This window comes from Heterodontus francisci, chromosome 34, assembly GCF_036365525.1.
Source record: "Heterodontus francisci isolate sHetFra1 chromosome 34, sHetFra1.hap1, whole genome shotgun sequence".
Lineage (NCBI taxonomy): Eukaryota > Metazoa > Chordata > Chondrichthyes > Heterodontiformes > Heterodontidae > Heterodontus > Heterodontus francisci.
Genome location: NC_090404.1, coordinates 10,020,616 through 10,034,552, shown reverse-complemented (window position 1 = coordinate 10,034,552; position 13,937 = coordinate 10,020,616). Strand labels below are relative to the sequence as shown.

The 13,937-nt window shown below is 43.1% G+C and overlaps 1 gene segment (V, D, J or C); it reads left to right on the top strand.

The window, feature by feature from the left end:
- The first annotated feature begins 2,991 nt into the window (after positions 1–2,991).
- On the top strand, positions 2,992–12,939 carry LOC137348606 (Ig heavy chain C region-like). The segment is given in 7 exon segments: positions 2,992–3,022; positions 6,611–6,709; positions 7,502–7,674; positions 7,721–7,802; positions 8,516–8,827; positions 11,713–12,021; positions 12,509–12,939. Coding segments are annotated over 7 exon segments (1,158 nt in total).
- The last annotated feature ends 998 nt before the right edge of the window (positions 12,940–13,937 follow it).

Sequence of the window (13,937 nt, the reverse complement as noted above, 5' to 3'; positions counted from 1 at the left end):
GATATGTGTTGAGAATTGGTAAACAGAGAAAAACAGAGAGTGGGAATAAACGGGTCATTCTCAGGACGGCAGGCTGTTGCTAGTGGGACACCGCAAGGATCAGTGCTGTGGCCACAGCTGTTCACAATCTATATAAATGATTTTCATGTGAGGACCAATTGTACTATTTCCAAATTCGTGAAGGACGTAAAACTAGCTGGGCATGAAAGTTGTGACGAAGATGCAAGGAGGCTTCAAGAGGACCTGGACAGGCTAAATGAATGGACAAGAACATGGCAGAAGGAATGCCATGTGAATAAGTGTGAAGATATCCACTTTGGTAGAAAAAATAAAGACAGAATATTTTTGAAATGGTGAGAGGTTCGGAAGTGTTGATAGCCAAAGGGACCTGGGTGTACATGTCCACGAGTAACTGAAAGCTAGCATACAGGTGCAGCAAGCTATTAGGAAGGCAATTGTATGTTGGCCTTCATCGCAAGGGATTTTTAGTGCAGGAACAAGGAAGCCTTGCTGCAGTTGCGTAGAGCCTTGGTCAGACCGCATTTGGAGTATTGTGCACAGTTTTGAGCTCCTTATCAAAGGAAGGATACACTTGCCACGGAGGGAATGCAAAGGGAGTTCGTCAGACTAATTCCTGCGATGGTCGAATTGTCTTATGAGGGGAGATTGCAGAACCTGACTCTGCATTTTCTAGAGTTTCGAAGAATGAAAGGTGATCTCATTAAAACTTACAAAATTCTTACGTGGCGGGTTAGAGTGGATGTAGATAGGATCGGGGAGTGATGAATCTTTGGTATTCTCCACCCCAGAGGGCTGTGGAAGCTCAATCATTGAGCATATTCAAGACAGAAATTAATAGATATCTGGATAGGATAGCGCAGGAAAGTGGCGTTAAGGTAGATGATCGGCCATTATCTAATTAAATGGCAGAGCAGGCTAAACGGGCTGAATGGCCGACTCCTGCTCCAATGCCTCTATGTTCCTTTCCTCCGTATCTAACCCTGCCCTGGAAGTGTTGATGGGACAGTCTATCGGGAGGCTTTTCCCCCTGTGTATTTCATCCATTCTTTAAAAGGACAGTGGTTGGTTTGGCAACTTGCATATAGATTTATCCTGATCTAATCGATGCTGTGGATGAGCTGGAACAGTTTGATAGAGCCGTGTAAAGGACAGATTTACTGTGTATATAATGGTGCTATAACTAACCTGGGGAATATGCCGGGACGTTTTGAAGTGAACTTTATGATGTATCGAAACTGTTTTGTACTCAAGCTGGCAGTGTTTCATCGGACTAGGTTTTATTTTGCATTGATACCGAGTTTAATTTGGCCTCACTGTCTCTGGTGGGCAGTTTTACTCTGTACGTTCCTTCTTATGTATGTGAACCGTGAAAATTTGACCTGGCAGTGCATCGGGAGCTGTATTTCCCCTATAACCCGTGTTGAGTCTGATCTCGTGTAAAACGGTATACAACTCTTGCTGTATCTGACCCGCAGTACCTAAGAGACTATTGCTCTGCATTCAACCCTTTCTATACCTGACCTGACAGGTAATGCAGACGATGTTTTTATCTATCTTACTTGTGCTGTATTTAACCTGAGAATACTTGGTCAGGCAGTGTTCAAGAAACCATAAACGTAATCTGCACTTGTCCTTCTAGGTGGTGGAGGTCACGGGTTTGGACGGTGCCATCGAAACTTTGTTAGCGATGCCCACATCCCACGAACGAATAATAATAAAACAACTAACCAATGAACTGCGAGTCCTCGAGCCAGATATATTAACATAAACCTTCCGACAACCCGGATAAAAAAAGCAAATTTATTGATTTTGGAATTCTTTCTGATAATGATTCTTTCCAAATTTTAATTATTTAAGCATTTTGAACAACAGATAATTATTGAATGAGTCCGCTCTGTTATTGAATGCACTTTCAGAACAGACATTTTCAGCAAGTGGCTGTAACGATCCAGAGATCAGAGCCTGTTCCTGATCTGATAGGAGACTGGAGTTAATTTGACAATTTAAGTGGAGAATGTGGAGACTACCACCCCTAATAACCATCATGGGAGCCCCAAGTTTAAAACCATTATTTTGTTATTTTTTGAAGGTAACGTGCAGGGACAATCTCGAGTGAGATGCAGTTGTTGGACTGACTCACAACACAAGGCACAATGTCGCTGAAGTATATTTCTGTGAAACATTTAAGAAATACAGTCAACCTTCAATTGTCCGTTATTCGCAATAATCGTTAAGCCTCTGCACTGGTCTGAATGAGGGTAAATCAACATCTGACATGTGGGAGTCTTTCAAATGTCAGTTGATTAGAATCCAGGACCAGCACGTTCCTGTGAGGAAGAAGGATATGTTTGGCAAGTTTCGGGAACCTTGGATAACACGGGATATTGTGAGCCTAGTCAAAAAGAAAAAAGAAGCATTTGTAAGGGCTGGAAGGCTAGAAACAGACGAATCCCTTGAGGAATATAAAGACAGTAGAAAGGAACTTAAGCAAGGAGTCAGGAGGGCGAAAAGGGGTCATGAAAGGTCATTGGCAAACAGGATTAAGGATAATCCCAAGGCTTTTTATACATATATAAAGAGCGAGGGTAACTAGGGAAAGGGTTGGCCTGCTCAAGAAGAGAGAAGGGAATCTATGTGTGGAGCCAGAGAAAATGGGCGAGATACTAAATGAGTACTTTCCATCCGTATTAAAGAACAAAGAACAAAGAAAATTACAGCACAGGAACAGGCCTTTCGGCCCTCCAAGCCTGCGCCGATCCAGATCCTCTATCTAAACCTGTCGCCAAAGAGAAGGACTTGGTGGATGATGAGCCAAGGGAAGGGAGTGTAGTTAGTCTCAGTCATCTCATTATCAAAAAGGAGGAGGTGTTGGGTGTCTTGCAAAGCATTAAGGTAGATAAATCCCCAGGGCCTGATGGGATCTACCCCAGAATACTAAGGGAGGCAAGGGATGAAATTGATGGGGCCTAGATGGAAATCTTTGCATCCTCATTGGTTACAGGTGAGGTCCCAGAGGACTGGAAAATAGCCAATGTTGTTCCTTTGTTTAAGAATGGTAGCAAGGATAATCCAGGAAATTATAGGTCAGTGAGCCTTACATCAGTGGTAGGGAAATTATTAGAGAGGATTCTTCGGGACAGGATTTACTCACATTTGGAAACAAACGAACTTATTAGCGAGAGGCAGCATGGTTTTATGAAGGGGAGGTCATATCTCACTAATTTGATTGCATTTTTTGAGGAAGTGATAAAGATGATTGATGAAGGAAGGGCAGTGGATGATATCCATATGAACTTCAGTAAAACCTTTGACAAGGTCCCCTCATGGCAGACTGGTACAAAAGGTGAAGTCACACGGGATCAGAGGTGATCTGGCAACATGGATACAGAAGTGGCTCAGTCATAGAAGACAGAGGGTAGCAGTGGAAGGGTGCTTTTCTGAGTGGAGGGATGTGACTAGTGGTGTTCCGCAGGGATAAATGCTGGGACCTTTGCTCTTTGTAGTATATATAAACGATTTGGAGGAAAATGTAGCTGGTCTGATTAGTAAGTTTGCGGACGACACAAAGGTTGGTGGAGTTGCGGATAGTGATGAGGATTGTCAGATGATACAGCAGGATATAGATCGGTTGGAGACCTGGGTGGAGAAATGGCAGATGGAGTTTAATCCGGACAAATGTGAGGTAATGCATTTTGCAAGATCTAATGCAGGTGGGAAGTATACAGTAAATGGCAGAACCCTTAGGAGTATTGACAGGCAGAGAGATCTGGGCGTACAGCTCCACAGTCACTGAAAGTGGCAACGCAGGTGGATAAGGTAGTCAAGAAGGCATACGGCATGCTTGCCTTCATCGGTCGGGGCATAGAGTATTAAAATTGGCAAGTCATGCTGCAGCTGTACAGAACTTTAGTTAGACCACACTTAGAATATTGTGTGCAATTCTGGTCGCCACACTACCAGAAGGACGTGGAGGCTTTGGAGAGGGTACAGAGGAGGTTTACCAGGATGTTGCCTGGTCTTGAGGGCATTAGCTATGAGGAGAGGTTGGATAAACTCGGAGTGTTTTCACTGGAACGGAGGTGGAGGGGGGACATGATAGAGGTTTACAAAGTTATGAATGGCATGGACAGAGTGGATAGTCAGAAGCTTTTTCCCAGGGTGCAAGAGTCAGTTACTAGGGGACATAGGTTTAAGGTGAGAGGGCAATGTTTAGAGGGGATGTGCGAGGCAAGTTCTTTACACAGAGGGTGGTGAGTTCCTGGAACTTGCTGCCGGGGGAGATGGTGGAAGCAGGTACGATAATGACGTTTAAGAGGCATCTTGACAAATACAGGAATAGGATGGGAATCGAGGGATACGGTCCCCGGAAGTGCAGAAGGTTTTAGTTTAGGCAGGCATCAAGATCGGTGCAGGCTTGGAGGGCCTGTTCCTGTGCTGTACTGTTCTTTGTTCTTTGTAATATTTGCGTCATATTCCTCAAATCCTTTAGTTTCAAACATCTTTCATATTACAAACTATAAAATAGATCTGATAGAGGTGTTCAAATTAACCAAAATCTCAGAGCAGGGAATGAAGCAATTCGGCCCGTCGTGCCTGTGCCAGCTCTGGAAGATCTGACAATTAAGTCCCCCGTCCCAAATTTTTTCCCATAACCCTGCAAATTAGCCTTCCTCGAGTTATGTCGACTTGTCTGGTGCATTCCAAGACTGAAGATCTCTCTAAATCAAAAAGTTATCCTCTTTTCTGTTCTAGCTCGTTTGCCTATTAATTTAAATCAGCGGCCTTTGGATACCGACTTGCTTGGCAGATGAACCAGTTTCTCCCTACTTGCTCCATCAAAAACTGTCACCATTTTGAATACATTCATTATGCATCCTGTTAAGCTTCTCTGCTCGAAAGAGAATAATACCAGCTTTTCTAATCTCACAGCGTAGCTGAAGTTATTCATTCCTTGGATCATCCTAGAAAACATCCTCTGCACCCTGTCAAAGACCTTGACTTCCTTCCTAAAGTGTAGTGCCCAGAATTGTACACATTACACCAGCTGAGGCCGAACCTGTAACTTGCAAATATTTAATATGATAGCATTTTTTTTGTATTCGTTGTCCCTATTTACTAAACCGAATATCCCATGTGCTTTCTTGACAGACTTATCAACTTACTGTGCCAACTTCAAAAATCTGTGAATATGCACCCCATCCCACACACCCCCCCCCCCACCCCTCCCCTGCCCCAAGTCCCTGTGCTATAGCACGGCCTTCAAATAGTACAATTTAGGTTGCACTACCTCTCATGTTGTTCCGCCACGTTGAATCAATTCATAATTTTCCGTGTAAAACTACATCTCCATGAATCTGCCCATTTCACCGTTCCATCTATGTTCTCCTGAAGTCTGGCATTATTTACTATGTTGGCAAGTTTTACATCATCTGTGAACTTGCAAATTGTACGCCCTGTAAAAGTTAATTAATAAAGAGACTTAGAATCATTTACAGCACAATCTATGTGCAAAGTCAGAAAAAGTCATCAACTCCCTTTGGACTCCATTGCATACTTCTCTCTCGTCAGAAACACATGCGTTCACCAAGAGGGGATGCGCTGTCTCATCTCCTTCAACGAATTACAAATCCTATTTAGCTTTGAATCTTTAATCCTAATGATTATTTCCGGAGTAAGTCTTTTCAGGCACTTCAGGAAATGCTATTTGAAAGTCCATAGGCTAGAAATTCGACTCGGTCAGTGGTGTAAAACGAGAGGTATCGGATCGACCACCTGCTATATGCAGTTTCTGATATTCAATTCCATTGCAGTCAATGGAGTAAACTATTAGGCGCTGCGTATATGGGCGACTGTCCAATACCGCCCGAGATGAACTTCTATCCCATTTTCTATCCTTCTTTTCATAGAACCCGCCAATATCCAATCGTTTTATAATGTTTAAGGAATTGCATTAGAAAAGAAACCTATCCAGAAATTCAGATCATGCTCGGTATAAACAGCAACAAGGGGTGACTGTAGCGACTCTGAAAGCAGCGTATCGTGCCAGTGGTGGTAAATTGCAACATTCTTTGGAAAATAAAATGGACTGTTTCAAGAAGAAACTCCAATTAACCGATTTTGAGAATAATGTTCAATTCGGATTATTTAATTGGGTGAGCATGAAGGGGAAACGCAGGAAGTATTTATTCATTAGACTGGAAATGGGACAAGTCACACTGCAGCTCTCCTCCTCAAACACTCATAAGGAAATAAGCAGACACGAATTAATCTTGAGCCATCGAAAGCTTGTAACTTAGGAATTAGTGGATGCAAAGGCTCCTATTGAAATCTGTGCCGTAAATTATTCAGTCCACATTTTGAAGAAGAGTTCAACCATTTATTGTCAAAGCCCTTTATTGACAAGGGAACAAAGCAGGTTAAGATGAGGTCTGATAGAGGGGTTTAGAATTATGAAGGGTTTTATACAGGAATTCGGGAAGCATGTTTCCCCAGTTCTGTGAGGTGTTAAGTAGAGGGAACTGTTTCAAAATCAGCAGGAAAAATATGAATTGAGAGGGTATGAATCTTTTTTCCTACACATGGGTTGTAGGATCTGGGATGTCTTACCAGAAAGAATGTTGCGAAGAGAATCCAAAGCAGCTTGATAAAATGGAGCTTTTCAAAGAACATTGGATGTTCTTAGCTATTAGTTAGTGATTGGCCTAAGGACATTCTTCTTGTGCTATAAAGTTCTATCATTTCATGATTCTGAGTTATGCTTCATAAACATGTTGCAATTTGGTTTAAAGGAACAAAAACAGTAGATCAACCGTTAAGACTTGCATGATTAGGAAAACCAATGCTGCTGTAATTCAAAGAAGTGTATCCCCTGAAAACCACAAACACGTGCATTAATATAGAGTCTTTAATGTAGTAAAGAGTTCGAAGACGATGTACAGCAGAGTAATTAGACAAAAACCGACACTCAGCCACATAAGGTGATATTAGGACGGTTGAGCAAAAGCTTGGTCTAAGAGGTAAATTTTATGGCACCGTTTCTAAAGGGAATGATGGCTATATTTTATTATCATGAAATAGTCCAACTTTATGCTGGTAATAAGAGGTTGATAGCAAACGGATGGAGGGAGGAGATCACTGGGCATAATGTGGAAGATCTCATGTGAAATCGATTGGGTTATAAGGCAGTGTTCCTCAACAGGGATCAAGAGCTGCAGGAAGTCCAGGTATATTATTCCGCCAATCACACTGTCGAAAGGGGCCTCATGGACAGAATAACCGTTTTGCACTCGTGCCTTCTCTTACATACAAGACTGGAGATACATGAAGGCGTTTAACATCGGGTCCACCTGCTCATAAAAATAGGGTCTAATCGGAAAACCTTGGAATTATTTTATACCTGTAGTCAAACTTCGACTTCTTTGTTTATTTTATAAGCACCGGTCGCAGATTCTAACTTGTTAAAATGCCTGTTCATTCCCAGCGACACTGTCTCCCCCCACCCTCTACGCCTTGCACTCTTGCTGTGAACAACGGAACACCGACGGCTCCGTAACCTATGGCTGTTTGGCGATGGACTACACCCCCGAAATCACCAGCATGTCCTGGAAGAAGGATCAGGAGCCGATAACCACTGGAGTGAAGATATACCCGGCAGTGCTGAACAAGAAGGGAACCTACACCCTGAGCAGCCAGTTAACCATCCACCGAGTCAGAGGTGGAAGGCAGCAAAATCTACTGCGAGGTTCGACGCGGAGAATTGCTGTGGATCAAGGAAATTCTAGGTTAGTGTTGCGGGATAGAGGAGTCGGCAGTGTGGGATGTGGGTGCGGACCTGTGATAACGAGAGAATTTATGCTCAAATTCTAGACACAATTGGTTGAACAAGACTTGGACTATTGTGTATACTTCAGGTCTTCATATCACACTTCACGAACCATGCATACTTCTAGTCTCCATGTCGCACTTAGTGTACTGAATGCAACTCTAATCTCCATATTAGGAGAATGATGTGGGGGCACTGGAGAACGAATACAAACGATGACAATTACAGAACTGAGAGATCATAACCATCAACTAATGAATAGGCTGGTGGTCTATTCCCTAGGCTGAGGTGTGACCGAATAGATGTCTTCAAAATTGTTAACGAGATTGATAGGTTAGACCCAAACGGGAGTTCATATATGTAACATAATGACCAAACAAACAGAGAATTCAGGAGAAGCTTCTTTTCCGGGAGAGTGCCCAGAATGTGGAACGTACCACAACTGAGGCGAATACCATTTTTTTTTTAAAAAGCTGGATAGGTACATGAGGGAAAAAGGAATAGAGAAGAATTGGGGTGAGAGGACGGTCCTGGGGAGCATAATCTCCAGCATCGAACAATTGGGCCGAATGGTCTGTTTCTGATTTGTAGATTCTATGTAAAACGCTCCATAGTTGTTAATTGTTTGAATTTCAACAAAATTAAATCCCAATGATATGTATTTTCTTGTAGATCGTGTGGCATATCATCCAACTGTTATCCTCACCCAGAGTTCCAGGCAAGAAATCACAAGCAGCAGATTTGCAACTGTCATGTGTTCAATCATCGATTTCCATCCAGAGTCAATAACCGTGAGTTGGTTGAAGGATGGACAACCCATGGATTCGGGCTTCGTCACCTCTCCCGCCTGTGAAGCGAACGGGAACTTCTCAGCAACCAGTCGGCTGACAGTCCCCGCTGGGGAATGGTTCACCAACACGGTCTATACCTGCCAGGTCTCTCATCAAGAGTTCACCCAAAGCCGAAACATCACCGGTTCTCCGGGTAAGAGACACAAACCTGAAAAGTTCGAGAACATTCTGAGCGCCAAATTTAGTCAAAGCAAAAATTTTTGTTGAAATTATGCCAAAGCCCACAATTATTTAATGTTTTCATGAGATGTGGGCGTCACTGGCAAGACCAGCATTTATTGCCCATCCCTAATGTCCTTGACAACTGAATGACGTGCTATGGCATTTCAGAGGGCAGTTAAGAGTCAACCACATTGCTGCAGGTATGGAGTCACATGTAAGCCAGAGCAGGTAGAATGGCATATTTTTTCCCTAATGGACATTCGTAAACCAGGTGGATTATAGATTCATAGCACCACTAGTGAGACAAACTTTCAATTCCAGATATTTATTAATTAATTGAATTTAAATTCCTCCAGCTGCAATTGTGGAATTTGAGCTCATGTTGCCAGGGCATTAGGTTGGGCGCCTGGATTACTAGTTCAGTGACATTGCCACTATGCCGCCGTCTCGCCTCTACTGCCCAATAATATCGTTTATGTTTCCTTCCAATATAAGAGCAAAATAAAGACTTTCCTTTATACAACGGCTTTATCGACCTCAGATTGTCCCAAAACATGTGACAGCCATTGAATTACTATTGAAATGCAATCACTGTAGCAATGTATAAAATTATACAGCCAGTCCCTTCATAAGCAAGCTGCCAGAAACAGCATCATGACACTGAGCAGATGTTTTGGTTTCGTCATGTTTGTTGAGTGATATATGTTGACCAGGAAACAGACACACCTGCTGCGTATTTCCAGCATTTTCTGTTTTTATTTCAGATTTTCAGCATCTGCAGTGTTTTGCTTTTGCAACTGAAGGAACACTCCTGGTTTTATTCCAGTTCGTGCCGTGGGAACTTTATGTCCAACTGAAAGTGAAAACCGGCCCTCAGTTTAATATCTCATCCCAAAGTCAACCCCTCCCACAATACAGTACTCGTTCTGTACTGCATTGCACGTGTCAGCTCACACTTGTCTTCAAATATCTGGAGTGGGAATTGAACTCTCATTTTTCTGAATCAGAGATCCTCAGGGTTCAGTATTCCAAACCTTACTAAATAAGGTGTCCTTTTGGTCTGATGTTGGACAGTGAGTGAGGGGTTATTGGCCTCAGTTTTACCTTAAATTGGCTGATCATATTCGGAGTGGCAGCAGGTGTCTGCAAATCTTTACTGGTAGTTGCTCGAAGGGCAGAATGGCCCTTTCCTGTTCCTATTTTCCTACTACTGCCCTGCGGTCATATCTCCTTCAGAGTTTCTCTCACTAGCCTGACACACAAGAAATGATCACTAATGGCAGATTGCTAAACTCCCTTATGTCGCCATGACAAACTACCTTACACCACAAATGACTCCTTGGAACACCATTCTCCACCTTTCACTTCTGCTCTAACTGAGGCTGCGACTGGTTCCTGCACATCTCCATCGCCGCAAAAATCCAAAAAGGCATCCAAAATTAACTTTATTTCCTGTTGCTTTTAAAATTCTGGATTTTGTTTGACACACGTTTTGAACCAGCGTAATTTGTTTGCATAGCTCTGGACAGAAGGCACGGATCCATTATAATCAACAGAGATGCATTAGGCACAAGAATCGATAGATAGGAATAAATGTGTAATATGAATGAGCTAGACCTGGGTTTACAGGGCAAAATTTCAAAAATTCTGAATGCCACAAAACTTGGAAGCATTGTGAAATGTAAAAAGGATAATGATAGACTTGACGAGGACATAGACAGGCTGATGGGAAGGGAGGGCACATAATAAATGAAATTTAATGCAGAGAAATGTGAAGTGATACATTTTGGTCTGAAGTACGAGAAGAGACAATATAAAATAAAGGATACAATACTAAAGGGGGTGCAGGAGACACCGGTGGTGGATATGTGCACAGATTTCTGAACGTGACAGGGGTAGGTTAAGAAAGTAATTAGTAAGTCAGACGGGATCATGGGCTTTATAAATAGAGGTATAGAGTACAAAAGCAAGGCAGCTATGGTGAACCTTTATAAACCACTGGCTGAGCGACAACTGGGGTATAGTGCCCAGTAGTGGGCATCACACTTCAGGAAGTTTGTGAAGGCATTAGAGAGGGTGTGCAAAAGTTATGAAAATGGTTCCATGGATGAGGGAATTCAGTTATGTGGATAAATTGGAGAAGCTGGGGCTGTTCCCCCGAGAGAAGAGAAGGTCGACATAAGATCTGATGAAGGTTCAACATCATGAGGGGTATAGTCAGAGTAGATAGGGAGAAACTGTTCCCGTTGGTGAAAGGGTCGAGAATCAGAGGACACCAATTTCGGCTGAATGGCAAAAGAACCAAAGGCGACACGAGGAAAACGTTTCTGTGCAGCGAGTAGTTAGGATATGGAATTTTCTGCCTGAGAGTATGGTGCAGGCAGTTTCAGACGCGGCTTTCAAAAGGGAATTAGTTAATTGTCTACAGAGAAAAACATGCAGCACTCCAGAGGAAACGCAAGGGAGTGGGACAAGCTGAGTTGCACTTTCAGGGAGCTGGCATGATATGAAGAGCCGCATGACCTCCTTCTGTGCTGTAACCATTCTATGCTTCTCTGATTCCATCAACCGGATGAGCATTATTCAAAGCGTCACACAATTGTACGTTAATTTATTTAAATTGTTATGCCGAGAATATGCTTCACAGTCATTATAAGGGGCCCTGGGTGAAAATGTGCAGAAAATGTTAAAGAGCCTCCCAGACTCGTTGTCTAGTCATTGTTCTTCAAATAACGATGGCGTTTACACAACGGAGAGGGGCTGATATCTTAAAGGTGATATATTCTCCTTGAGAGATTGAATACTGGTGTCCTGATTCTGAAGAAGCTTTGGTTGACTCTCATTTCTGTTTCACAGTTGATCCTTCATGCTCAGATCCCGTGATTACTCTGCTACAACCATCAATAGAACAGGTCTTATTGGAAGCGACGGTGACCTTAACCTGCGTCGTGTCTAATGCTCCATATGGCATCAACGTGTCCTGGGCCCAAGAAAAGAAGCCTTTGAAATCAGAGATTGCCGTCCAACCCGGAGAGGATCCCGACAGTGTGATCAGCACCGTAAACATCTCGACACAAGCCTGGCTGAGTGGGGCTGTGTTCTACTGTGTGGTGAGCCATCAGGATCTGCCGACTCCTCTCAGAGATTCCATCCACAAGGAAGAAGGTGAGCGGAGAGACTGAAGCCAAAAGGGAGAAGTTGTGCTTATTTCCTCTACTTGTGCAAGGGATAATTCGTCCTATTAAGTGATGTAATTGATTACTCTGATAATTTAATTGTAATTCCATTAACAAAACCCACTGGAACCAAAGGTGATATATTTAAAGGGTAGTTAGGGAGAAAGGACTAGAAGGAGATGAAGTAAGGTAGAGAAGGTTCATCTGCAGCATAAACACCAGCACAGACTAGATGGGCCAAATGGTCTGTTCCTGCGCTGTAAGTTCTATGTAATTTCCCAGTCTAATCTTTAAGTTCTCGGCGAGGAGGATTGCATCCGCCTCTGCTCCGAGCTGAGAAACAGGGCAGGCCCCAGAGGAGAAAAGGAAAACCTTTAAAATTCAGCACAAAGCACTATTCCTCTCACATCTAACCACCGGTTTCATTGTCTCTGGAATTCTCCAGTTTATTGACATTAATTTTAATTTTTCTGCAGTTAAAGATCTGCGGGAACCGTCCGTGTCTGTCCTCCTGCCCCCGGCAGAAGATGTCTCCGCTCAGAGGTTCCTCTCCCTCACCTGCTTAGTGAGAGGTTTCTCTCCCCGAGAGATCTTCGTCAAGTGGACCGTCAATGGTGAATCCCGGTAACTACAAGAACACTGAGGTGATGGCGGAGAACGACAATAGGTCCTTCTTCATCTACAGCCTGTTATCCATTGCAGCGGAGGAGTGGGCCAGCGGCGCTTCTTACTCCTGTGTGGTGGGACATGAAGCGATCCCCTTGAAGATCATCAACAGAACAGTTAATAAATCCAGCGGTAAACCGAGTTTTGTGAACATTTCCCTTGCACTGTTGGACACTGTTAATTCATGTCAATGAGAATCTCTCGATTGCATTTCAATTCTTACATAAAAACCAATAAAGACCTTTTCTTCCAATCACGAATTAAACACAAAACCGGTCAATTACTTTTGCTTCCCACATTTGCTAAGGGCAGGTCTATTCATCTAAAGTAGGTTATTGGCAGGTCTCGGGCCCAAGCCTTGTCGAACCAGTGCTCTCAGCTCAGATACACCACAGGTTAGCGACAAAGAAAAGCTGATTAATTACAGGATTCCATCGCTTGGGAAATCTGCAATTTTTCCTTTTCTACCAAACAAAAGCAGCATATTTAGAGCTCGGTGTCTCTGCTTCTCATGTTGTGCATCCTTTCAGAATTGGGGTCAGTTTTAAGTTGCAGCACACGAAGCACTGGGAACTGAAGTGAGGGCCACACACGAAAGTCAACAATATCCAAAATCACCCAACAGAAAGAGGGGAAAAGACAATTTATCAACCCGCTGTACCCCAACTTCCTCAACAGAGAGGGAAAGGACAATAGTTAACCCATTGTAACTCCAGTTCTCCAATAGACAGAAGGCAAAGGCAAATGCGAACCGACTGTAGCTCCTCTCCCCATTTTCTCCAACAGAGAAATGAGCGAAGGCGTTTGTTAACTCACTATTCTACCACTACCCCGGCAGAGAGTTTGGATGGCAACTGCTCTCTGTTATATGGACTCAATTGCCATCAGTACAATGGCGGCTTTTAGTTCACTTTGCGAAGATTTTAGGCTTTCCACATGGGAATCATATTGTAATATATATATATGCATGCAACATAATATTTTAAAACTTTGCCCAGTTAATCTTATTCAAACTGATTGAATTCTAATCGTCCAAATCTAACTGGTGATGGAATGCTCCTCTGTTTTTTCACGTTTGTGTTCCTGACATTTCTGAGGCCCGCCAGTTGCACTGCTGCATGCATTCAGCTGATGTCACATTGCATCTCGCAATGAACACATTTATACACAGAACAGTGAAGAATGTTCTCTACAATGCGCATCGTCAAAGACAGACCCGCATATTGGTTCTCTGTGGAA